The 27008-nt window shown below is 36.2% G+C and overlaps 1 protein-coding gene across 2 annotated transcripts in view; it reads left to right on the forward strand.

Annotated features, from left to right (window-relative positions):
• The window catches only part of PIK3C3 (phosphatidylinositol 3-kinase catalytic subunit type 3), a 159929-nt gene that overhangs the window by 64405 nt on the left and 68516 nt on the right, over nt 1-27008 (forward strand). For both annotated transcript variants that reach the window (XR_011482771.1, XM_070452922.1), the window contains exons 9-13: nt 638-730; nt 9991-10176; nt 17317-17471; nt 19078-19168; nt 22335-22402. Coding sequence is in view for 1 of the 2 variants with exons in the window: in XM_070452922.1 (XP_070309023.1) it covers nt 638-730; nt 9991-10176; nt 17317-17471; nt 19078-19168; nt 22335-22402 (593 nt within the window). In the remaining variant the exon portion in view is untranslated. The remainder of the gene's footprint in view (nt 1-637; nt 731-9990; nt 10177-17316; nt 17472-19077; nt 19169-22334; nt 22403-27008) is intronic.

A 27008-nucleotide genomic window follows, 5' to 3' on the forward strand; every position in this document is an offset into this window, starting at 1 on the left:
CTCTAGCAGATCTTCCTCACCCAGGAATCAAACCAGGGTCTCCTGCATTGCAGGCAGGTTCTTCACCAGCTGAGCTATCAAGAGAACCCATTAACAAGAGAAAAGTTTATTGTGGTTTTTTGTTTTGAGTTTTTTTTTCCTTTTCTTGTGTGTGTGTTGGTGGGGGCTTTTTCCTCCCTCATTTTAATTTTTTTATTTTTTTTAACTTTTTATACAAATTTAAGGGTTACTTTCCATTTATAGTTACAAATTGTTCTCTCTGTTCCCATGTTGTACAGTACATCCTTGAGCCTGTCTTGTAGGCAGTAGTTTGGTGGGGTAAAACTTTTGTTATTTGGGTTTGTTATGTTTTTCACAGAAGTAAGTTAGCTCTGTAACAACATACTCTTTTATGTGAGACTTAACTTTTATCTTTTTCTCCCTTCACACTCTTAACAATGTCCTTTTTGAACTGATAGGTACAGCAGATTTATGTCTTACTTAGCTTCATGTACATTTTCCTTTCTTCTGTAGTAATTATAGATATATTTAAATGAATGGAAAATTTTAAATGAAATGGAAATAGATAGCAGGTTGTTTTTTTGTTTGTTTTTGTTTTTTTAATTTGACGAAGTGGTTCTTTTTTTCTTTGTTTTAGATTATTGTGAGTTATCCACCAACCAAGCAACTTACATATGAAGAACAAGATCTTGTATGGAAGTTTAGATATTATCTTACTAATCAAGAAAAAGTGAGTTTCTTAAATATTTTCATATATCAAATTTATCTATAAACTTTGTTGCTAATGAGCAAAACTGTCATAGAAATACAGACTAATTGTCAAATTTTTATTAAAATGTTTCTAGAGCAGTATATGTTGCTCCATTTCTTAAAAATTATGAAACTGTACACACAAAGACACATGTACCTCTTTGTTGATGTGTAGACAGTGTCTAAATGGGTTAAGTCAGAGAGATTTGGGTTCAGTTTCCAGCACTGCAGCTTACTCTTTCTGGATCAGGTGAAGCAGAGTTCTTTGGGAGCTTCGTTTCCTCATTTTACTAATTATGACAGCCCTGCTTCACAGGTGAGATAATGCACATGAATAACCCGGTTGAGTCCTTAGTGCATAGTAGGTGCAGAGTTAAATGTTGGCTCACTTTTGTCTTCTCTCTTTTCATAGAAGTAAATTAGTTCTGTGAAAACATACTTTTTTATATGAGGCTTAACTTTTGGGCCTTAACTTTTGCCTCTTTGGGCCTGGGTGGCTGGCAAAGAGCTGTAGAATCCTGGAGATGTGGCTAATGAGAGAGTATGAGAACTATAATCTGAAATGATGAATTGGTAGAATGGCATCGAGTGTGAGATGAGGGTAGGGAGGGTAGGTCAGAACTACACATTACTTTCCATACTGAAGCTACGGAGTAAATAAAGTTTCCTTCTGGGCTCACTGAAATCATTCCTTTCATGTGCACCTCAGCTATCTGGGGCCAGTATCCAATGAGAGAGAGAATTGTGATGAAGTAATCAGTACTAGGGGGCCTTCCCAGGTGGCACTAGTGACAAAGAACCCCGCCTGCCAATGCAGGAGATATAAGTGATGTGGGAAGATATTCTGGAGGAGGGCATGACAACATACTCCAGTATTCTTACTTGGAGAATCCCCTGGACAAAGGAGCCTGGTGGGGCTACAGTTCCTAGGATTGCAGAGTCTGACACGACTGAAGTGACTTAGCACACACAGTCAGTACTCAACTGGAGTTTAGACACTTAGTTTTGAGGCTTATGGTTTATTGCTATTTATTGTCATGAAGAAGCTTTTTGACTAATTTAGCTTCCTCACATTTAATATGAGTTGATTCAGTTATAGTGAACTTTAAGTCTCTTCTAGTTTATGTTGTGTAGTGGGCTTAGTCACTCAGTCCTGTGTGAATCTTTGTGACCCCATGTTCTATAACCCGCCAGGCTCCTCTGTCCATGGGATTTTTCAGACCAGAATACTTGAGTGGGTAGCCATTTCCTCCTCCAGGGGATCTGTGTGACCCGATCGAACCTGCGTCTCCTGCACTGTAGGTGGATTCTTTACCACTGAGCCATCAGAGATTCGTCTTGCTTCTTCCATGGGAGCCTTGAGGAACAGCTATAAATACAGGTGAAGCTTTGCTAGGTGGTCCACTCACCTCTTACTGTGTGGCCTGGTTCCTTATAGGCCACGGACCAGTACCAGTCCATGGCCTGGGGATTGGATACAAATCCAATTACAGCTCATTTTAACTCTTCAGCTTTTCTTTTCTATCTTTTATTGATGCCTTGAGAAATTCTTTGTGGACGAACCATACTCATTCTCTTTTACATCTATGATAAGAATAAGAGAGGAATTTTAAGTTTGCTGTAGCTTTTGAGTGTTATTCTTTTTATCCCTGCAAGAAAAGGAAAGAATCATCAACAGAAGCACAGATTTGTGGTTTTTGTGTTTTTTTAAAAAAAATTGAGTTAGTATCATAATACTCTACTAAATGAAGAATAACTTTATTCACAGAAATTGCATCTTGAATGCAGTTTTTTGTCTAAGAATAAACAGCAAGATATTGAATTAAACTTGTTAGAATGTATAGGTTCAAAAATCACAGATTTGCAAAGCAGAACTCCCTTAGATAGAAAAACTTCCAAGGAAAATTGTTTAAACAAGTTTTCACTTCCCCCTGAAATTCAGTTACCTCTAGGTATGTGCAAAAGAAATAAAATGCTTACATGATATAAAGTATGTGACAGATTTCATTTAACTAGTTGATTTCAAGTTTTTAAAAGGTAGGTGATGAAACTTCAATTCTCAGGACATATTACAGAGTTCTTATGATCACTAGAGTAAGGTGAATGCTATTTTTTACTATTTGGAAGCACTTTTCAGAAAACCAAATATATATTGTTCTTGAAATGACCAAAGGAATTATTTACATAGTCACATTTGTATCTTTGTAATAATTTAAAATGGGTTTTGTAGAAAATAAATGCTTCTCTACCACTGTCCCTTAATTTATTTATAGAAGAAATTCACTCAATGCCAGTTTCTCAGGAACTGCGATTTAGGTTATTTGACATTTGAGCCCTAAGGCTGAAAAAGATTTCTAGCGAGAAAGCAGTGCTCAGGAAACAAGTTAGTGGAAATTGGTTCTTACAAAGTTATACTTCTTATTTATTTTTTAATTAAATTTGTTCTTTCCACCTATTTTCTCCTAAATGACCTGCCTTAAGTATTTCAGATAAAAGCCCTCTAGTCTAGACTTAATGTTGCACCTGAAAAATTCACAGTAATAAGTTTGTCCAATAAAATCAGTTAAATTTATGAAGTATTTTTAAATTTATGGTCTGTAGCACGTACAAAGTGACTCGTTTTTGTGGCACCAAAAGTGTGAATATTATAACTTTCTAAATTCAGCTTTTAACATGGTAAATGTCTTTTCTTCTTGTGGAAATGTTAATTAAAGATAACCATCATATTACTGTCTTTCTACTATGCTTAGGGAACAAAACAGCAGGAATAGTCGTATGGTGAAGGTGATGGTGATACAGACAGACTGCGCTTACAAGGCTGCTTTTGAGGCAGTGACATCAGGACACTAGTCCTACTTGTGTCTCCTGGCAAGATGCTGATGGCATACCATGGCATAAATGAACTCAGTTCAGCACACAATTGGTATCAGCTCTTGGCCTAGTGTTATTTAAGGCTCTGGGCTTTGAGACACTATGTCACTATAAATTTCATATAGATTAAAATTGTTTGGGTGTGCCTGCTAAATCTCTTCAGTTATATCCGACTCTTTGCAACCCTATGGACTGAAGCCCACCAGGCTTCTCTGTCTGGGATTCTCTAGGCAAGAATACTGGAGTGGGCTGCCACGCCCTTCTCCAGGGGATCTGCCTGGCCCAGATTGTCTGGGGAAAAAGATAATTATAGATAACCTAAATGGAGAAGTATGGGATAGTAACTGATAAAGGGTCATTGTCTCATTAGTTAATAGTTAGGTAATTACTAGAATAGTGATGTGAAGGAGAACAAGATAAATGTGTTGTGATATGAGGGAGGTTTTACAGAAATAAAATTGGTCCTAAAGTTTGAACAAACTTCAGTGGTCATTCTTATTTGATGATCATTTTTCATGGGAAAGAAAACCATGAGTAAGGCAGAGTGTTAGGTTTGGGAGATAGAAATGTTTGTATGAAATGTTCTTTAAATAGAAAAGATGGAGTCAGACTGTAATGAGCCTTGAATTCTATGATTCAAAGTTGAGTATCACTCGCAAAAGGAAACCCGTAAAGCCAAGAATGTATCTTAACAAGTGATGTTTTAAGGAAGATGAACAGGTAGATTGGAGCAGAGCTGACAGTGAAGAAAGAGACATAATTAGGAGGTTCATATATGGATTTTGAGAGCTGTATTGGAGGGCAGAGGAAGGAGAGGAAAATACTTAAAATTACTTGGAGGTAATTGCCAAGAATTAGTCCTGAGCACCTGAAATAAAGAAATATGGCAAGTGAAAGGATCAGGATAAGGAGATATTTTGGTTTTGAATTTTCTGAATTTATAATATTAAAATAGCTGTGATATGGTGATACAATAAGAAATAATATATTTGATCTTCGTCTCTGGTTACTAACACAGAGTTTCTAAAACCCTAGGAATTTCTTGAGTGGTAGGAATGAGAAGAGCATCTTTTGTTTTTCAAGATAAGCCCTTTTCAACTATACCTATATTTATGCTAATGAGGTGACTCTTGGAGATGGGGGGCTTATCACCAAAAGAGCTGCAGTTTTGATTAGAGGGTTGGAACTTTCAGCTCTACCTTTGACCTCTAGAGATGGAGCAGGGATAGGGGATTAGATAGAGGCTGGGAATTGAGCTAGAACCCAAGAATAGTTAATGATTTAATCAGTTGTGCCTGTGTAATGGGATCTCTGAAAGCCTGTAACAATGGAGTTCATAGAGCTTCTGGGTTGGTGAGTGCATCCGTATGCCAGGAGGTTGCATCCCTAACTAGGGGACGGATGAAGCTCCTGTGCCTGGGACCCTTCCGGACCTCGCCTAGTGTGTTTCTTCACCTGGTTGTTCATTTATATGTTTTATAATAAACCAGCAATAGTAAGTAGTACTCTAGGTTCTTTGAGTCATTATAGCAATTATTGAGCCTGAGGAAGGTCAGCCATGGGAACCCCCAGTATGTGTCCTTGTTGGACTGAAGTCTGGGTACCTGAGGACCCAATGTTTGCTCTTAGCATCTGAGACGGGAAGCAGTCTTGCACTGAGTACCAGAATTCAGTTAAGTTGCAGGATACTCAGTGTCTGCAGAGAATTAGGGTGTCAGAAGTGTCTTGAGTAGAACAGGTTTTCCTCTTCTACATTTTGGAAATGTAGAAATTTCCAAAAATCGAGTTGGTAGAAGTTAATATTAGAAATATACACGATAAATAATGTTTGCAGCTCTGAAATGTGATCATGATTCTAAAAGTAGGAGATAACAATGAGGTGATTCTAAGATCAGAAAGGAGGTTAACAAAATATTTATTGCTATCAATATAAAATGTGGTAATACATGTGATAATGTTAACATTTAACAGTAACATCAGAAGCATTTATCAACTATTTATTATATATATATACTGTTTTAAACATCTGTATCATTAACTTATTTAATATTTATATAAACTTATGAGATAGAACACTTAAAAGTTAAATAATGTGCTCCATGTGACTCAGTAATTATTGATGGAGCTGGAAACTAAGATTTGAACCCAAACACCTTTCCTCTAAAACCTATACTCTACAGTTATCTGTGGAAGTCCTAGGTATAAAATTGCATTTGAATCCTCTATCTTTGTTTTATATAGATCAATAAAGCATCTTTAAAGCACCTGAAATAAAGTATCATCATTACTATTTCTGACTTCAAATTCTTACACTCCTTTCTTTCTCATTCCTCTTCTTGTTTCCACTTTCATTCTATTATCTCTTTGTTTACCTTTGTCCCATTTAGCGTTACCAGGTTGTGAAATCTTTGTACAGTCCCTGGCAGCAGTATACTCCATAAATCTTACTAATAAATCTGTAAATCTGAGAATCTGAGAGTTAGATTGTTTCAGTTACTAAATTGAGTACATCAGCTTGCTACAAGCTTTGCTTATAGTAAGTACATACCAGCACATCTTCATTAAGACTGTGGATATACTGTGAAGTGGAAAAGCTTTCACTGTAGTTATTTAGGAAGTATTGCTTTATTTCCACATTCAATCTAGAAATACATTTTAAAAGTAAAAAATAAATACATAGAATAAGGAGGGCCATCCATGTGCTTTTATGGAGAGAGAGCACTTAAATGATGTGCAGGAGGTGCAGAAGAAATGGCTGGCTATTGTTGGGGAATGCAAACTCCAGTTGTAGACATTAGAATGCCCAGAAAAGCATTTGGTAGTTAAAAGAGAGTCATTTAAAAGAAGAATGTAAAATTGAAGCAGCTACTGAGAGAAGAGCTGAAAGTTGCTGAAAACTTCCTGGAAAAGTTGATATTTTGACAAGTTGGCCTTAAAGAAGATGATACTACTGTTTTGACAAAGAGCATAAGAAAGGAAGCAACTCCTTGTAGATGGGAGTTAGACCATCCTGTATAAAATAGGTTAGCTTGTTTGAAGTGTAGAGGGGCAGTGAGAGTTATTGAGAATTAAAGGTTTGGATTATGGTAAGAGGTATCAAGGAATGTTTTGAAAAAGAAGCCAAGGTTTAAAAAAAGAAAAATGGCTTCACTGTCTATAAATACAGTGCAAATTAATCACTGAAATTACTTAGGTAAATATTGAGTCTCTTTTGGCAGAGATATTATATGGTAAATTTGTGCTAATAGTCGGAGGTTGTGCTAATAAATCACTTCCAACTTGAATATCTAACAGATCGTGAAATGATTAGAAGAGAAACTCTGAGCTCAAAGGTTGTGCCAAACTCTAGATGTGTGGTATAGTGAGAGTCAGTCTGAGGGAAACAGTGGGAAATGCTGCCAGGAAATAATCAAAGAGAATTAGGAATGGATTTGAGACAGGAAGAAAGGAGGCAGGGCATACCATTAAAAGAATGAAGCAGCCATTAAGAACAGGATCCACAAAAACTGATTGGAACCTAAATAGGCCCAAAGTGGCAGAAAATATGACTTCCAGGAGACCTTGAGCCTCATTTGCACTCACTGTAATATGTTAGCTAAATAACAGACCCCCTGGTACCATGACAGTTCCTAAGGCCAACCGTGAAGTGAAGTGAAGTGAATGAAGTCGCTCAGTCGTGTCTGACTCTTTGCGACCCCGTGGACTGTAGCCTACAAAGCTCCTCTGTCCATGGAATTTTCCAGGCAAGAGTACTGGAATGGGTTGCCATTTCCTTCTCCAGGGAATCTTCCCGGCCCAGGGATCAAACCCGGGTATCCTGCATTGCAGACAGACACTTTACCATCTGAGCCACCAGGGAAGCCACCATAAAAGGCCACAAAGTCAGTGCTGGCCCAGTTCTGGAAATCTCTGCCCTTTCCTCAAAATAGTTGGAATCATCCTCCCTCTTGTTAGCCTGTGAAATTACCTAGCTCATAAAAACTAACCACCCCTGTATTTCAGGGTCACTTGTGCCTTCTGAGACAGCCCACATTCTGTCTATGGAGTGTGTATCTCTCTATGTAAATCTGCTTTCACTTTACTGTGGCTGGTTCTTCTGTGAAGCCAAGGACCTTCACTAGGCACCCAGTCCCAGGGACTCATTTGAGACCCAGAAAATGACCCTCCACTTGTGCCCCTTTTTTTTTCTACAACAAATTTAGGGGATAAGTGTTGGTGGAGTAATGGCTCCCAGGGGCTTGCTAATTAGGAGATAGTAGTTCCTTACTGGTAAGGAGAAACCATCTGGTAGAACATGCATGAGTTGAGAGTCAATGGATTTGGATTCTAAGTCTACCCTGTCCCAATATTTTGAGATGATGGGCAAGCCACGTCACTCAGATTATATACAAATTTGAGCACTCCATAATGCTTTTATCCCATAATTTAGTTAAGTCAAGAATAAGTTCAGTTAAGTTCAGTTTAGTTCAGTTGCTCAGTCGTGTCTGACTCTTTGCGACCCCATGGACTGCAGCACACCAGGTGTCCCCGTCCATCACTAGCTCAAAGAGCTTCCTTAAACTCATGTCCAGTGAGTCAGTGATGCCATCCAACCATCCCATCCTCTGTTGCCCCTTCTCCTCCCGCCTTTAATCTTTCCCAGCATCAGGGTCTTTTTATTGGAACTTCAACTTCAACATCGTTCCTTCCAATGAATATTCAGGACTGATTTCCTTTAGGATGGACTGGTTGGATCTCCTTGCAGTCCAAGGGACTCTCAAGAGTCTTCTCCAGGACCACAGTTAAAGAGCATCAGATCTCGGTGCTCAGCTTTCTCTGTTGTCCAGCTCCCACATCCGTACATGACTACTGGAAAAACCATAACTTTTACGAGACGGACCTAAGTTGGCAAAGTAATGTCTCTGTTTTTTAATATACTGTCTAGGTTTGTCATAGCTTTTCTTCCAAGGAGCAGGTGTCTTTTAATTTCATGGCTGCAGTCACCAACTGCCGTGATTTTGGAGCCCAACAAAATAAAGTCTGTCACTGTTTCCATTGTTTCCCCTTCTATTTGCCATGAAGTGATGGGACCGGATGCCATGATCTTAGTTTTTTGAATGTTGCGTTTAAGCCAGCTTTTTTGCTCTCCTCTTTCACTTTTATCAAGAGGCTCTTCAGTTCCTCTTCACTTTCTGCTATAAGGGTGGTGTCATCTGCATATCTGAGGTTATTGATATTTCTCCTGGCAGCCTTGATTCCAGCTTGTGCTTCATCCACCCCAGCATTTTGCATGATGTACTCCACATATAAGTTAAATAAGTTAGGGAATGGGAATAAAGATTAATTTTTTGTCATACTAATAAGTAATTGTGTTTTATTATCCAAGGGAACATTTTTTGGAGAACTTGGATAGTTTAATAATGAAAATGTTTTTAGTTGAGTGGAGCAAGAATTTAAAATTTTAAAGTTATCTTTGTTCAAGAGATGAATTCATAGAAAAAGAGGAAAATGTCTCAATATCAGCCAGCAAAGTGTTCTTAGTAGGGAGATCTGGCAATAAGGATTGGTTTTTGATGAAAAATAGGTACACACCTTTCTTTAAGAAGCATTTATTGTTATGTAGCCATGAATGATATGCTCCAAGGTAGCTTCCTCATCTGACAGTCTTAAGAATTGTCTGCCTTTCTAAAGAAGGGAGATTCCAGAAAGATTCTACAGCCAGCTGAATTGTAGAATGAATATACAGAAACCAGTGCTCCTGTGTATTTATCTATTTTTATACTTGTTTCTGTAGAGGTGTGTGTGTGTTTTTTTAATTCTCTTTTTCTGTAGTTACTTCTCTCTGTAAGAGAGACATACATATTCAACTTGATTTGAGTCATCCTATGTGAGTATCTAGGGAAACTATTCACTCTAGGATGTGTTCTTGAATGGGGTTCAACCCTTCTTGGCTTTGGACTCTTTCATTCTTTGGTTGCAATGTTTTATGTCTCACATGTTGATATTGTAAAATGAAGTTTTTCTCTTAAGACATCTCAGACTTCATGGAACATGTCTCAACGATTTCCTTGTGTTGAGTCTTGCAGTATTTTAAAATAGTGAAAGCATAATGAAGGAAAGTTGAAGAAAATTTAAAGCTTCATAGTGCTTTGTAGTGCTCTGAAAAAAAACGTAAAGTTACAAGGAACAGGCACTTCCCACCCTCTCACTCCATCCCGCCCCTTGGTCCTGCAGCGTTTTTCTCAGACTGTGTGTCTAGTGTTTATCTGAGGAGTCTCACTGACTTTGTGACTGTGCCGTCGGGTCAAGCTGAGCTCTGCCTCGTCATCCTTGATTCCCCCCTTTCCCAGAATAAGATGTTTCTAATTTTTAAACCTTTTCTGATTTTAGGCTTTGACAAAGTTCTTGAAATGTGTTAATTGGGATCTACCTCAGGAGGCCAAACAGGCACTGGAACTTCTAGGCAAGTGGAAGCCTATGGATGTAGAGGATTCCTTGGAGCTGTTGTCCTCTCATTACACGAATCCAACAGTGAGGCGCTACGCTGTGGCCCGATTACGGCAGGCGGATGACGAGGTGCCTTAGTTCACTACTCCTCTGCAACTGGGTATATTTTAAACTAGGGCCTGTGTGCGTGGGCGGGGGGTGGGGGGGCTGGTTTTAGAAGGGAAGAGGATATACTATGTGTGTTTTTAGAAGCCAAATTAAAATATTCCTCCAGGGACTCCTCTGTGAAATGAAAATTTACTTCCTGATCTGTTACATGATGGGACAGCCTCCCCCAGGACATTTACCTGTCAGCAGAGCTTGTATTGCTCTGTCTCGAAAAAGGAATTCTAATGAAAAATGGTTTAACGCAGTACCAGCTAGGGAATAATTCAGATCCCCTCTATCAGTCAGTCTACAACAAGCCACATTTAATTGTAGCTTTGAAAAGCCTTTGGGGCCTTTAAAGCATAGAGATGTATGGTCATCTTATTCTTTTTCAGACTCCTCCTTTAAACTTTAATCTACCGACAATCGTGTGTGTAAGTAAATTTTTTTAAAGGTGGTTTTGAATCCTCTGCAAGAGAAAGACTACAAGCTTTATGGTGGCTGTTTATATACATATAAGACCACCTGGAAAAGTTGGAAACTGTGTTGACCCAAAACATTGCTTAATGTTGAATTTTATTAATTTCTAATCAGGTAGATGAATTCACTAATTTTTTTTATAACTTACTAATTTTTGTAGAGGAAATGTGTTCTCAGACATAGCAGCTTATGGAATATAAGGTGACTCTTCTTAAGCCTCAATATATATATAGCAGTGCTCATCATTATTTTGAACTCCTAATGGTATCTGATGGAGAAGGCAATGGCACCCCACTCCAGTACTCTTGCCTGGAAAATCCCGTGGATGGAGGAGCCTGGTAGGCTGCGGTCCGTGGGGTTGCTAAGAGTCGGATACGACTAAGCGACTTCACTTTCACTTTTCACTTTCACTCATTGGAGAAGGAAATGGCAACCCACTCCAGTGTTCTTGCCTGGAGAATCCCAGAGATGGGGGAGCCTGGTGGGCTGACGTCTATGGGGTCACACAGAGTCGGACACGACTGAAGTGACTTAGCAGCAGCAGCAGCAGCAATGGTATCTGAATTTCAAGAAGCAAAATGCTGCATTTATTAAAGTATATAGTTGTATATGTATCTAATTACAGTAAAATTTAAACACTAAAGAAAGTAGTACAGTGACTGTTCATATGTAATTTACCTATCATCAGCAGTTGCCAACTCATAGACAATTTTTTCATCTCTAATGCCAGTTACTCTCTCCTTCCCATTCCTTACATTCCACTAGATTATTCTGAGGCAATTCTCAGATATTGTATAATTTTTTTGGACTAGGATGTTTTTCACTCTCCTATCAAACAGCAGTTCCTTGCATTGTGATTCAGCATATTATCTTCTTTATTGTTTTTTTACTATATCACAAGTAAAAATAAATTATTGCAATATTTATTTAAAATAATGAAGTATTTATTTTGAAATTCATTAGAAATTTCACTTTAGTCATTAAGTATTTATATTTGACATGAGTCAGGATTTAGATAAAGGTCTTTGGGTTGTAGTCAATACAGCCCCCCTCAACATGGGTTCAGAGTTAAAATAAAAATATTATAAATCATCATTTTTGGTTGTCTGATGACATTCCCTTATAAACTTAGAGACTAAACATTTAATTGTCTCTGGAATTAATAGTATCAGTGCAAGTACTGAACTTTTTCTAGACTATTTTATAATTTTTGTTATGAGATAAAGAATAGTGATAGAAATATTGCATGAATCCCAAACTGCAAAATATGATTGTTAGATTGGGAGTGTTTTTTGAGGCTTTAGAGATGATAGATAGTGAGGTGGTAACTATCTCTTGATTTCCCTTTCTCTGAACTTGGTTCAGTAATGAATTGTGTATACTCAGCTTAAAAAAAAATTTTAATTTAGTTTCTACTGATTCTTCAGATGTACATTAAGATTTGAATTTTGGCTTTTATCTGACTCTATGTAACTGTATGTCTTTGGGAACATGTGTTATTCTCACCTCAGTTTCCTATCCAAAAAAAAAAAAAAATAGTGATAATAGCTATTTATATCACTTAAAAGTTATGAAGAAAAAATTATGTGGGAAAAAATTTTGAAAACTGTACTTACACATAATATGCAGAAAGATTATAAATTTATATCAATTTTATACTAAAATCATTCATGTTGTACCTTTCATTTCTAATTGGTATACAATGTCTTTTTGCTTTTGCATTATCTGTGGAGTAGTATGGTATTTATGATTTTATGAACTTCAAGATGTTTTTTAGTATTTCAAAGGATGAAAGTGAAAGACACACAGTCATGTCTGACTCTTTGTGACCCCGTGGACTGTAGCCTGCCAGGCTCCTCTGTCCATGGAATTCTCTAGGCGAGAATACTGGAGTGGGCAGCCGTTGCCTTCTCCAGGGGATCTTCCCAACCCAGGGATTGAACACAAGATCTTCCGCATTGCAGGTGGATTCTTTACTGTCTTGAGCCCTTAATATAGTCATATAATAAATAATAATATAATCATGTAAACATCAAAGATCACTTTGTCTAAATATCTACATCTTGAACAACTGAAAAACTTGAATGAAAAGTACTGCATTTTATATTTGGACAGTAATTTGTTCAGGATGCCATAGTCCCTTTAGGACCCAAGCCTGTGTATGTGTTACTTCATCTTCCTAGTGGAGTCTTCCTGCTGTCCATCCTTCAAGGTGAAGCACAGACGTCAACATCTCTGAGAAACTTCTCTTAACCACTGAAGGAAGCAGATGACATTTTTGTTTCTTTTCTGCTCCCACAGCATTTGGTTTGTTCCTTTACTGTATTATATTATCATCTTTTTTTTTCTGATTTGCTTTCCTTTTGAATTATAAATGAAATAGTAACATTGAAGCTACTTTAACAATTCACTTCTCCAGCCATTTTTTTATCCTCAGAAAAATAGTCACTCATATCTTTTCATATATTCTGTATGAAAATTGCAAGCATATATATGCATGTATGGTTTATATGATGAAAAGTGAAAGGTTAAGTCGCTCAGTCGTGTCTGACTCTCTGTGACCCCATGGACTATAGCCCGCCAGGCTTCTCTGTCCATGGAGTTCTCCAGACAAGAACACTGGAGTGGGTTGCCATTCCCTTCTCCAGGGGATCTTCCCAACCCAGGAATCGAATCAGGTCTTCCTCACTCCAGGCAAATTCTTTACTGTCAGAGTGACCAAAGACATCTCTTAAAATTAAGGTAAATAGGAATATCCTATATATGTTATTAAAAGCATGCCTTATTAACTGAACAGTATAATCTTGGACATTTCTCATCTTTAAGACATGTAATAATTGGTGTCTGTAAAGTCTGGAAACACAGGCAAATGGATATCAAGGCAAATGATGTCAAAGGTCTATCTAACCCATAGAAAAACACTATGGTTTTAGACTTTATGGATACCTATAGATCTACCTTATTCTTTCAAAACAGCAGCATACTATTTTATTGCATGCTTATTTTATAACTTATTTTACCAGTCAGCCTCTTTGATAGGCAGTTGTTTTATTTCTAATCTTTTGCTGTTAACTGTATTAGTGAACAGAGTTTTGTATATGTTTTTCCATATTCTTGAATAAGTAGCTTGCATTGAAATTATTGTCAAAATATATATGCCTTTATCACAATTTTTCATAAAATTTTTAAAAAATTATACTTATTTTGTGACAGTCATTACTATTATAAACTATCTCACCACTTTAATTTCTATTTGTTGGTTAAATGAAAACTGCATTTTTATTTTAATATTTATGTTTTATCTAGTTTCTTTAGTGATGTCTGTTTATAGTTTTAATAGGTATTAGATGGCTCCCTATAATTTGTAGGTATAGCATCATGCTATCTGAAAAACATTAATGTATTATAAATACTATATATGTAATAGATGCTGAATTCCTAATGTTAAACTCACCTTATATCTGTAACATATATCTTAACCAGTCTTTTAATATTTTTCTGAATTGGATTTGTTTAATGTTCTTTAAAGGCATTTTAAAAAGCCATATTTCTTACTATGGTGTGGCTCAGAAGGAGAGAGATTCTCTACTAGAATTTGAGGAAGAAATGGCATTTGAGATAGACATTGAAGGAAGAGTAGAATTTTCAGAGTTGGACTTGAGTTTACTTTCCAAGTGGAGAGAGCAATATGAGCAAAGGCAAGGAGATTGAAAAGTACAGGAAAAATAGAAAGTATTTCACTTTACCAGAAGTATGGGATATATGTTTCTGTCTGGGAACCAATGTCAGAACTCATGTCTCTAACTATAAATGCCTATATGAAGAATTACTCTTAATTCAATAAGAAATAGTGATTTTGACATGAAATGTTACATTTGTATTCTAAAGCATTAGAATTAACTTCTTTAGAAAAATGATGATTACTGTCTAGATAGTATTTCATAGCTCTTGAGAAATTTTTACTGAATTGTCTGAAATAGAAATCTGATTTTTTTGTTTGTTTGTTTTGCTTTACTTACATGCTTATATCCTTCGTGCCTGGGGGGATTTTATGTTTTTCGAATGTAACTATGTAATGAACAAACAGCCTTTGCACTTACTATTGAAGTTAATTTATTTTCATAAAAATGAAGGAATGGGTAGTTTGAATACAGAAAGCAGATGACTAACACAATCATATTGTGATCAATGACTTAAAAAGATGTGTTTTCTTATGAATTTCTCCTTCTTGGGGAATTTAATAATAGTGCAACCTTTTTTATTTCATGCAGTAAGTCTTTTCTGTACTTGGGAAAGCACACCAGGAGGTACATTCAGCAGCATTTCCAAGGTGTGCCTGGTAATGAAGGGTAGCAGTGAAACTGAATTACTTAAACTCCTAAGAAGGTTACTTGATTAAACAATTTTCTGTTATATAATTTTTTTCTTAGAATATACATAGAAGAATATCTAGAGCTGTAAGATGCCATAAATCCTAAATAAGATAATAGAAAATCAAACATTTATTGATCCAATTAAAATTTGTTTTTAGAAACAGAACGCTATATAAGTATTTTGATAAAGTCATTTGATTTTCCTGGCCACTGATACTGATATATTTAAATGAGAATTAATAAGGCAGTTATCACAGAGTGTACTTCCCTAGAGCTCTTGCGGTAAAGAATCTGCCTGCAGTGCAGAGACTTGGGTTCAATCCCTGGGTTGGGAAGATCCTCTGGGGGGAGGAATGGCACCCCACTCCAGTATTCTTGCCTGGAGAATCCCATAGACAGAGTAGCCTGGTGGGCTATAGTCCATGGGGGTCACAAAGAGTCGGACACGACTGAGCAACTAACATTACACCTAAGCCAATTAACCTTTCATTTAGTTTTTTGTGAAAAATAAATCATATTTAATGGTAAAATCACATGTATTGCTTTTTGCCAGCATTTGGGCAACTATAAAAAAGGTTGACTATGTCAGTATAAGAAAAAAAGATGAAAAGAATATATTTTGGTATTAAATAACGGAAAACAGGATGTTGGGAAGTAATCATCTTCATGGAATTTTTTAAATGGTGGAAATGACAAAGAGTAAATAAGCAAGTAATCGCAAATACTGGGCTTCCCTGGTGGCTCAGCTGGTAAAGAATCCGTCTGCAGTGTGGGAGACCTGGATTCGATCCCTGGGTCGAACCCAGGGATCCCCTGGGTTATAATCCCCTGGAGAAGGGAATGGCTACCTACTCCAGTATTCTGGCCTCCTGTGGAGAATTCCATGGACTGTTTGGGTTGGAAAGAGTTGGACACGACTGAGCGACTTTCACTCTCACAAATACTATAGTTGTTAACAAAATACAGAAGGGAAGCGTTATCCATGAAGTATAAATATAAATATTTAGCCAGGGATTTAACCTTGTTTCTGGGCTCAAGGAAAGGTGACTAAACTGGTAATCACAATGTCTTAATATTACCTAGTTGAATTTTGACTGCCTGAGTGGCAATTAGAACTGGAAGATAATAGATACTGTCAATTTTCTTATGAGTTTTGTGAGTTTCTTCAATTTGTAATTATTTTTGAAAGCAAAACTTTTGGATTGGGAAGGGCTAAGAAGTATTTATAGAGTAAGATGGAAAATATTTCCATTCTTAACATTAAGGGAAAACTCAGAAAGGTAAAAACAACTTTCTTGATGCTTTGTTTTTTTTTCAGTCTGAATTATCTCACTGTTTATCAGGAGAAGTAGGAGAAATTTAGGTTTAGAAATTTGTTTTCTTCAAGCCAATTTTGGTAGTTGGCAGGAAAATAAACACTTCCTTTATCTGAGTGTTAAAATATCTACTTCAGTGTATTTTCCATTTAAGAAGCAACCCAAATTCTCTAAATTCACTAAACTTCAAATTCTCTTAAAATAAAAAAGAAATATATAATATTTTTAAAAATCCGAACCAGGAAACATTATGAAATAGAAACACTCTGAAAACTTAATAGTTTGGAGTTTCACATGTAATCTTGGGCCTAAAATGCCATTGCTGTAAAAAGGATCTTTTGTTAATTTCTCAGCTTTATATGAACCATCTCAATCATTTTTCTTAGGTTTTGGTTTTTTTTTCTGTGCTTTTGGGATACTTTTTTTTTCTTAATTTTTTATTTTCTATTAGAGCATGGCTGATTAACAGTGTTGTGTTAGCTTCAGGTGTACAACAAAGTGATTCAGTTATATATATACATGTATGTATTCTTTTTCAAATTCTTTTCCCATTTAAATTTTTACAGAATATTGAGCAGAGTTTCCTGTGCTGTATAGGTCCTTGTTTGGTATCTGTTTTAGATATAGCAATGTATACATGTTAATGGGATATTATTTTAAACCAGATGTTTACTGGTCACTTACTCTGTGCCAGGAACTATTCTGTGACTTTTTTGCTGTTAATTGATTTAATCCTCACAACTCAGTCTCTAAGGTTTATAAGATTATGGCCATTTTAAAGAAGAGGACCCAGTGAGGCACCAAGAAGTTAAGAAACCTTGGGACCTGCCCAAGGTAACACAACTGATAAGTGGTAGATTAAATTGTTTAACTTCATGTTTAGAAATACCCATAACTTGTATATAGTCATTTGCATTTTTCTAATACTGGCTTATTTTTTGTTTGTTTTCCAGGATTTGTTGATGTACCTATTACAGCTGGTCCAAGCTCTCAAATATGAAAATTTTGATGACATAAAGAATGGATTAGAACCTACCAAGAAGGATAGTCAAGGTTCAGTGTCAGAGAGCGTGTCAAATTCTGGGATAAATTCTGCAGAAATAGATAGGTATGGATATCCAGGGAGGACTTATTTTCAAATCTGATAGTTTTCTACCTTTTCAGACTATCGTCTTTTCTTTTTTCCCAGATGGACCAAACCCCCGTTGGTAATATGTTTGAAGTTCTACCAGTGAACTTGGCATGTGTGCTCACAGACCATAAACTACTGTATTCTAGGGCAGTGTTTTAAAAAGAAAGTTATAGAGTCAGAATGCCTGAGTTAAAATCTTAACTCTACCAGTTACTAGCTGTGTAAACTTCTGCAAGTTAGATATTCTCTCTGTGGCCCTGGCCCTAGTTTCTCATGTTAAAAATGAGGATACTGCAATAGTAACTGATCTTTAAGGACTGCTGAAAGATTAAATGACATACGTAAAGCATTTAGAAAAGTGTCTGACACATGGTGCTTTGTAAGTGTTAGATGTCATTGCTATTCATGCAAAAAGAAAATGAAAGATGAGGCATATTAGTGGACTCAGACATTTTTATTGTAAAGTTGTATATTTTATTGACTGCTTTTCACCTCTTCAGTAGTTAAAGCAACCTGTTAATTGAATTGAAAGTTGGCTATTAACAGTAATAACAGTTAAGAACTCTCACCTCTGTAGCAGACACCAGGAGATGGCCCACATATATTAAACTTGTTATTAGTAACCCTCTGAGGTAAGTGTTCATATCCCTAATTTAGATATGAAGGATTTAAGGAGAAGTAAGTTCCCAAAGTCTTCCATGTTGCAAATTAGGTACAGTTGACTCCAAAGCCCTTGTTCTTTCTACTTTGCCATTTTTCTTTTCATAAAATCTTAAAATTTGAGATAAAGAAACATTTGTGTGAGAAATTCTAGGCTTAGTGGTATAAAATTGTTTTGTGAAGAAATCATGAGATTTGTTAATGACAAAGGAGGTCTAGAATTCAGATTATCTGAATTAGTACAATTATTTCAATTATCACATGAGTTCAAGATTATATTTCTAAATTTTTGTTGATGGTAGTGCTTTTTTTTAATCTGCTGTTTTTCACTTAGAAGGGAACTGAGAAACGGGGTGGGGGGAAGAAACATTTTTTCTTATATAGGCTCCTTTATATTTTCCTGTTCTTAAGAGGGGAGATCCCTTACATTTTCTCCCACTGCACATTAGAAGGTTTCAGTCTTTAGGCGTGTTTACTTAGCTTCGTCTTACTCTTGCCACTTAGAGCGTTTTATTAGAACTCTATTTAAGATTTTATGACAGGATGTAAACTATAAATTATAATATCTGCTGGTCACCAATTTGTATGCTTTTTAAAAGATGAAAAAGAGATAGGGGTTGTATTGTGGCCAGATATATTTGGAAAATACTGGCTTAAAGTAAAATGTGCTTTTTAAAAACACTGTACTATTTATCAGAAACTTCAATGTATGCAAGCTTGCACATACATCTCAAAGATGAATCACCCATATTCTTTGACTATGGAGCCTCTTTTACAGAATCTAATGTGACTCAGTGCTACCCAGAACACACACTTTAGGAGATGGTGCTTTATCTAGACTCAGTTGTGGTGAACTGTGCTGAACATATGTATCTTCTCTTACAGAAAGAGGATTTTACATATCAGTGTATTATTTTTTCAGCTCCCAAATTATAACCAGCCCTCTTCCTCCAGTGTCTTCCCCTCCTTCTGCATCTAAAACAAAAGAAAGTTCAGATGGTGAAAATCTGGAGGTGAGTACAAAGCTTTTCAAGTTTCCTGTAGGAGGGATCCTACCAAGTAAACATTTTATATTGGTCTTGAAAATATTGATTTTGATGAATAATTAAAACTGTTTGAAATAATTTGGTTTATGATACTGTTTATAACTTTTCCTTTCAGCAAAAAGTGCCATCTTCAGTTCAAGGCATTTTATTGGTGCCTTTGGACATGTTAATATAAGTGGATTGAAATACAATGTAAAAATAAAATGGACCTAAATATTTTATTAAGGAAACCCAGAATATTTATTGTTAACATATTTATGAACATTACTGTAGTTGTTGGTGTTTGTGATTACCTTGTAGAAATGTATGACTGATGCTAGGGAGATAGACTAAGCTGCTCTTAAGTTCTTTTAGCTAAGCAGAGTAATTTGTGAGGTGAAACAGGTCTATATGGCTAGTGCTACTCTGAAAATTGTATTTGGGAGTACATTTGCAGAAGTTCATCTAGTATGTATTGTTGATTTTTATCCCTACGACCTCTAATTTGAGAAGAATCTTTCATACCCCTGATGTTGAAAATAAGTAATACATGCTTGATATTATAAAGAGGTTTGTTTTCTTTTAAATGCATATATTCAATATCATTTCTTTTAATCAAATTTTAGGAGTTAATATTGTTAACTGAGTGACATTTGTTTTCACTATTAACTGTTAATTAGAGTTTACTTGTCTCTGCCTACCTTTTGATATATCAGAAAATACTGAGAAAAGAATTACTGGATCATAGAATCCTTAAAGGAGCTCTTTAAGGAACCGTTTAGCTCCAGTTAATTTTTCTCTTTCTAAAGGGGCTGATTGACTGATTCAGTAATCAGTTCATTCACATGTATTTTTTTTTAGTTCTGTGTACCAGATATTGTAGGTGCTAGGCTTGATACATAAGAGAACAAAACAGTCAAAATCGTTTCTCTTCATGGAATTCATTCTAGTGTTTGGGCTGATGATAGTCAATAATATTTATATGCTGTAAAAGAGTAGAAGAAAAATCAGAAAAGAATGATAGAGAATGTTGGGGTGGGGTTAGGTGATTGAAATTTTGAAAAAACTGTTCAGGGAAGGCCTCCCAGGAAAAGTAACATCTTTTGTAAAATGAAACAGGTGAGGAAACCATGTGGTGATCTGGGGGATGAGCACTTTAAGCAGAGAGAACAAGGAGTACTTTTTATGTCCTGCTGCACTGAAACATCTAAATGCATTGGTCTCTACGTTTTTCTTTGTTTATCAGTACCCTTCAGTATTTGCTTTCCTCTGATAACAGCTTTTATCCCAACTCATCATTTTAATCATTCTTCAGTTCTCTTGGCACAGTCTTAACCCTTGATAAGCCTAATTAATTACCTAATTTCTCTGTGCCTTAATACTTCGTAAGAAACCACGTAGCCTAGCATGTTGATATCACCATACATTCATGACCGCAAACATCAGGGGGCACTCAGCACTGCCTGCCTTCCTCCATTTCTCTAGCTGGCTGCTCTCCCCGCTCTACAGTGACTGGTTCATACCTTTTCAGCCCTGTTCTTTATGCCCTGCCTTCCAGTTTCTAGATCGCAATTCTGCCTCATTTTTAATGGAAACAAATAGGAGTCATTAGATAAAAATGGTTGCCATTTTCCATCACCAGATTTACAGATGTGAATCTCTTCCCATTCTTTCCTTCTGTTTTCTTCACAATGAAGAATAACTCCCTTGAAAGACATGCTCTCTTCTTTTCCTGGTAGAAATATTCAGATATGTGTTAGTATCTCTCATTTTAAAAATTCAGAAATGGAAAAAAAAAAAAAGAAAAATTCTTCCCTGATACCACATCCTTCAAAACAGCATCTAATTTTCTTTCTTCTCTTCATAATCAAGTTTCTCAGAGGAGTTGTTTGTCCGTCTTGACTCTCCTTCCTTTCTTTTTAGTCTTTAATTCACATCATTCTGGGCCTTTGTTTCCCATCATTATATTAGAAATTACTTTGCTAAAATAAAATGGTAAATGGCTTCAGTGTTTGTGGTTGTGTATATTTAAATTCCTCCTAGCATTATTCAGGAAAATAAATGACTCCCGTCTTGAAAAGCTAACTCTTTCATGGTTTGAGTGATACCATACATCCGCTGTTTTCCTCTTCACCTCTCCAGCCGTTCCTTCTTGGTTTCCTTTGTCAGTACTTTCTTGTTGCTTGACATCTTACTGTTCCTCAGGGTACCCATTGCTAGCACATTTCTCTCTCCTGAGTTTTAGATTCATATATCCAGATATCTACTTGATTTCTGTTGTATATCTGACAGACATTTCAAACTTAATACTTCAAAATACAACTCTCTCCCCCAACACTCTTGCCTCACTTGGAATTTCTGTGATGTAACAAATCCATCCATTTACTAAATCCATAAATTTAGGGGTCACTGTCAGTTCTTTTTTGTTTCATACATCCTCTCCATCAGCAAGTCCTGTTAATTATACTTCCAGAATATTTTAATAATCTATTGCCTCTTTGTGACCATTCAGCCTTCTAGACTACTGTAATAGCATGCTGACTGATCTCAGGTCTGTACTTCTCAGAGCAAATAGAGTCATTTTCAGAAAATGTAAAGCAGACCACCTCACTCTCCTGCTTTAGATCTTTTGTTGAGTATCGATTGCTTTGAAAATAAAATCCGTACTCAGTAGTGTGACCTTAAAAATCTTCATTCACAATCTGGTCTTTGTCCCCTTTTCAGCCTCCTTAACTTTAGTGTTCTCTGGATATCAGCTACGTCAGGCCTTTTCAAAGTTCCATGAACAGTGAGATTCGGGGCCTTGGTACATACCATCATGCTGGCCGTGCCTAAATATCACATCCTCATTGCTGCCTCTGACCTCGCAGTCCAAGTTATTTTTATGACTTCCTTTAATGCACCTCTCCTCCACTAAATGTTAAGCTTCCAGTAGAACCAGGAACTCTGCAAACCCTGATGTCCTTATCCTCTCTCACATATTGCCTTGTTTAGAATAAATATTAGATAGATGGGATGGAGGGATAGATAGATGCATGAAAATCTGGTCTGTGACATAGATTTGTAGATGAAAACTGATAGGCAAATGTAGACTCTTTCTCCCTCGTTAATAGCAGATGGTAATATATATATACATTTCTTTTAATTCTTTCAGCAAGATCTGTGTACCTTCTTGATATCAAGAGCCTGCAAAAACTCAACACTGGCTAATTATTTATACTGGTATGTGAAATAATTTTTTATTTTATAATCACTGTTTAGGACTATTTTTTCCCAAATTGTAAACAAAAAAGTTTTAAAGTATGAGCAATGATCAAAAACCTGTACAGTATTTATATTTAGCTGTATTTATTTGCAATTGTGCTCATGGAAATGGTTGTTAGCATCACAGTTTTTCTTCCTTTTACTAACTTTCTAGGATCTAGAATAAAACTGGGTAAGTTAATTGATTTTTTTCAGTTTGATATCTGTTTGCCTTTTATGCTATTTAAATAGTGTGAGTATGATACTTTCCTGTAATTCAGTATTTTCACATTATTTACCAAAATACTGCAATCGTGCTAAAGTAGACAGAATTTGAAGTTACTTATCTCATAGATGAGGAAACTGAGGCAGAGGCATGAGGTAGCTGAACTTGCTAAAACTTGAGCTGGGATTAGATCATTGATTTCACATTTTGCCATTTACAGAGTACTTTCAGTGACCTTTTCTCGTTTGTTCATGTGAAGTTTAATAGGGCAAATGTAAGCATCTGTATTTTATGTGAGAACAGGTTTCCTGAATGAGTTGAAGGAAAGAAAGAGAGGGAACTAAGGCATAGAAAGGTTAACTGACTTACTGAGACACAATTAATATGAAGCATGGCTCCCTTTTGTCATAGAATTTTAAAGTGTGAAGAACAAGTAGTTTAAGCCACAGGAGAAATCCTTTGTTGTTTGTTCAGTTAAAGAAACCACTAGGATTAAACACTAGGCAAGAGAACCTTATCCAGTTTTTAGAGCAAACAAAAGGCAAAGCCAGTTGGGTGCGCTCTACTTCTCACCTTCTGTACATTTGAGAGAGCATTGTTTTTAAACTTCCCAACAAACCTGAAATTTGTTTAACTATAGAAAGATCCCTGATTTAATCTTACTGCTCAGTTTACTATGTTTAACTATGTTTTTCTGTTGACCTTTGTAGTGGGAAGAAAAGTAATTCCATGCTTTTCTTTAGCAATTTAATATAATATTCATAAAACTACATTTCCCTCACAGTAACTTTCAGTATGTCCTTGAAAATACATCCACAGAATGTTTTGGCTAGTTGTTAATCACCGTTTTGACTTTGAAAAGTTTGCTTAGAAATTATTATCTTACCGAATCACTACTATTTCCCTTTAATGCAGCCTCTTGCTTCCTAAAGTTCTCCACATTGCAGTTTGAATTCTTAAGTGTATGTCTATTCACTGGTGTTAAGGAAAAATATTTCCTTGTAAAAATTTATATAAATAATTCAGAGTAAATTGAAATGTGTAGGGCACAGTGCCAAGGTTTTGAGTAAGTACTTTTAAGCCTCGTAGGTATTTAAAATCAAGGTTTTATATATTTTTTAATGTTTTACTAAGAATTCCTTTATAGCTATATTTATTTCCTTGTAATATACATGAAAAGTTTCTCTGGCCCATTACTTGCAGTTTAGATTAGTCACTTGTAGGAGCTGTATGTACATACACTGATTATGTGGTGTTTAAAATTATGTATTCTTTAGATTTGAGTGTAGATCAGATTTCACTGTAAAATTTGAAATTAGTTGTGATAAAATCTTTGCTATCTTATTTCAAGTAGGAAGAGTTTTCAAACCATTCTGAATGCAGCTGAACAGTAGGAAATCTGTTAGGTGAACAGTTTTCAGTGAGGCAACAGTTTCTGTTCAGAAAGAGTACTTTGTTTTCTCTACAGATAATAAACAAAGTGAAGCCCTAGCTCCTAATCTTATAAATATTCCATCAAACTTAGATTTGATTTGTGTTCTCCCACTGTGTTTCTGATTCACTGATGCAATAGCATGTGCTATGTCTATTCATTCTCTGAGGAGTGATTGTTTTTTTCCATATTTACAGTCTTCATATTTACAGTCCGCATATTACATGTTCAGAAATATTCAGGGAGGGAAAGAGCTATTGATGTGGACTTCTGAGTTTGGTAGACACCACTTTTGTGATTGTAGCATGAAAATAAGGAAATAATTTCAAGTAGTTGACTTAAAATAATCATTCTTTTCCTTTGAACCTGGACAGAGTAGTATAAAATATTAATCACATGTAACAGTTTATATGCTTCTCAGTCTAAGCTTACGCTTACAAATGTATTAAAATATAAATTTGAATTGATTGTGCTATTTCATTTTGAACATTTTGAGTTTCCTTGTTCATTTGTTCCCTTTCCATTGATTTAAACAGGATTCCTGCTATAGTTGAATCCTTAGGGGCCTATAATAAGACACACAATCCTTTTAAAATAAATGATGTCAACCTTTTAAACCACAGAGAGAAGTAACAGCCTCTAATCTGTTAAATGTTGAGCATCAGGATCTATAAATTGTTCCACTTTTTTTTTTTCTATAGCTATTCCAGTATGTTGAAATTAAAAATAAACTTTGGCTGCTTTGACATGTTTTTCTGTAACTTTTAAGACCTTCCAAGGTAATAAAGTTTATTTACCTCACAAAATGAGATTGTCAGGAAATAGGTAGCCCACTGATGTCATCATACATTGGGTACCCACATAATTTTGTCTGCATTTTTACTTGAAGATGACAGGTTTTAAGGAAGTACATGAGTGCTTTGTAGAATCTTCTTACTGCTGTGAACAGAATTCAGAAGTGACTCAAATCTTGGTCTTCTTGTCTTAATCCTTGTCTTAATCTAAGTTGGTCCTTCATTTTGGAGATGACACTGTTATTTTTATTTTAGACGGACTTGCCCTTTGTATCAGAACTTTGGTTTGAGTGATTTTGAGAGCTGTTTGTTATGTGACCTTTGTCACGTGGCTGTAGCCATTGTATTTACTTGACAGTCAAGGGGACCTGAACAAAGCAATGGAGCCTGTATATCATGGTCATCTGTATTGCTTCTTTAGAAAGGAGTTGCTGTGTAAATATGGGAAAAGACAATGAATATACTAACGTGACGGAAATAGTAAAGACTTTAAAGAATTATTATTGTTCAGTCACCAAGTAGGGTCCAGCTCTTCACGACCCCATGGACTGCAGCATGCCTGGCTTCTCTGTTCCTCACCATCTCTGGGAATTTGCCCAAGTTCACATCCAGTGAATTGGTGGTGCCATCCAACCATCTCATCCTCTGTCACCCTCTTCTCCTTCTGCCTTCAGTCTTTCCCAGCATCAGGGTCTTTTCCAGTGAGTCAGCTGTTTGCATCAGATGGCCAAAATATTGGAGCTTCAGCTTCCACATCAGTCCTTTCAAGGAGTATTTAGGGTTGACTTCCTTTAAGATTGACTGGTTTGATCTCCTTGCTTGCCAAGGGACTCTCAACTTGATGGAGATAGTAAAGACTTCAGTACTCCATACTGAGACGTTGCTACTTACATACTAAGGTGATGGAGATGGTAAAGACTTTAAAGAGTTATTAATTTTTTTTAAATTTTATTTTTAAAGTTATTAATTTTTTTAAATTTTATTTTAAATTCACGTGTGTCCTGTGGCTATAGAAGGACACGTATGAATCCTGTGGCTTTCTTTGTTCAAGATTTAAGAATGCTTTCTTGAATTTTTGGTTTTGAACTCTTGTCAGGAACATAAAGTAAATATAGTGTCATGGTCTAGTTTCTCATACTACTTTACGGAAAATTCTAGGTTGTGCAGCTCTGAAGACTTCCAGATCACCTGTCATTATCATGGTACAGTGTGGCACTGGGAAGTCAGTAGGAGAAGGCACTTAACTCTTATCAACCTTTAAAATATTTCTTTGTATAAGACTCTATTGCATATGCCAGGGGCCACTAAATATTTTTTAAGATACAGAATCTGTCATCAGTTTCTTTATAACTTCTGAAGGGAGCTAGGAGTAAGTTGTGAAACAGTGATGAGCCAGGTAACATTATCAGCAGAAGTCATGAGAGGGTCGTACCTGTTCTGGGACGTCAGAGAAGAAAGATTTTAGGGTTTAGAGATAGAGTGTCCCTGTGTTTGAAGTGTGGGTAGAATCAGGGAGGGTGGAGGCAGGAAGGTATTCTGGACAGTACTACAGCATGAGCAAACGCACAAAGTGGGGTAGGGGAGTCCAGCTGACTGGAGTGTGAATGTGTTAACTGGAGACAGTGGAAGTTGAACCAGAAACTTAGGGCCGCGGAGAGTGTTTTCAAATAGAGGGAACTGTTGGTGTTTTTGTTAATATCCGTGGGGCATGGTGAAGGTAGTTTAAAGAAGAAAGCTTTAGGATTATTATATTGATCAATAAGGTGTTTGTTTTTAGAGTTAGAGAAGCTGGGTAAAAGGTATCTGCTGATTGAGTCCAGACAGGACTGGTTAATAGTGCAGAACAATTATAAGAAGTATTTTATAGGAAAAAAATCAACACGGCCTGGTGACCAAGTGAGCATAGGTGTTTGAAATGGGGGAATGTGACCTAGGCTTGGCTCTAGATCTGCAGACCACAAATTAAACACAAAGTGCCACTAATAGTTTTAGGTAGAGCCTGTGTTCGCTGGTTTGGTTACAACCTCACCACTTTTTCCTTATTTTTCTTCTATTCAGGTGATCCAAACTGTAGCCCAAATGCCTGAAATGTTGATAATGCCTTAAATTGAGATAGAGAAATCACTTAGTGCA

Source organism: Odocoileus virginianus, chromosome 22, assembly GCF_023699985.2.
Source record: "Odocoileus virginianus isolate 20LAN1187 ecotype Illinois chromosome 22, Ovbor_1.2, whole genome shotgun sequence".
NCBI lineage: Eukaryota > Metazoa > Chordata > Mammalia > Artiodactyla > Cervidae > Odocoileus > Odocoileus virginianus.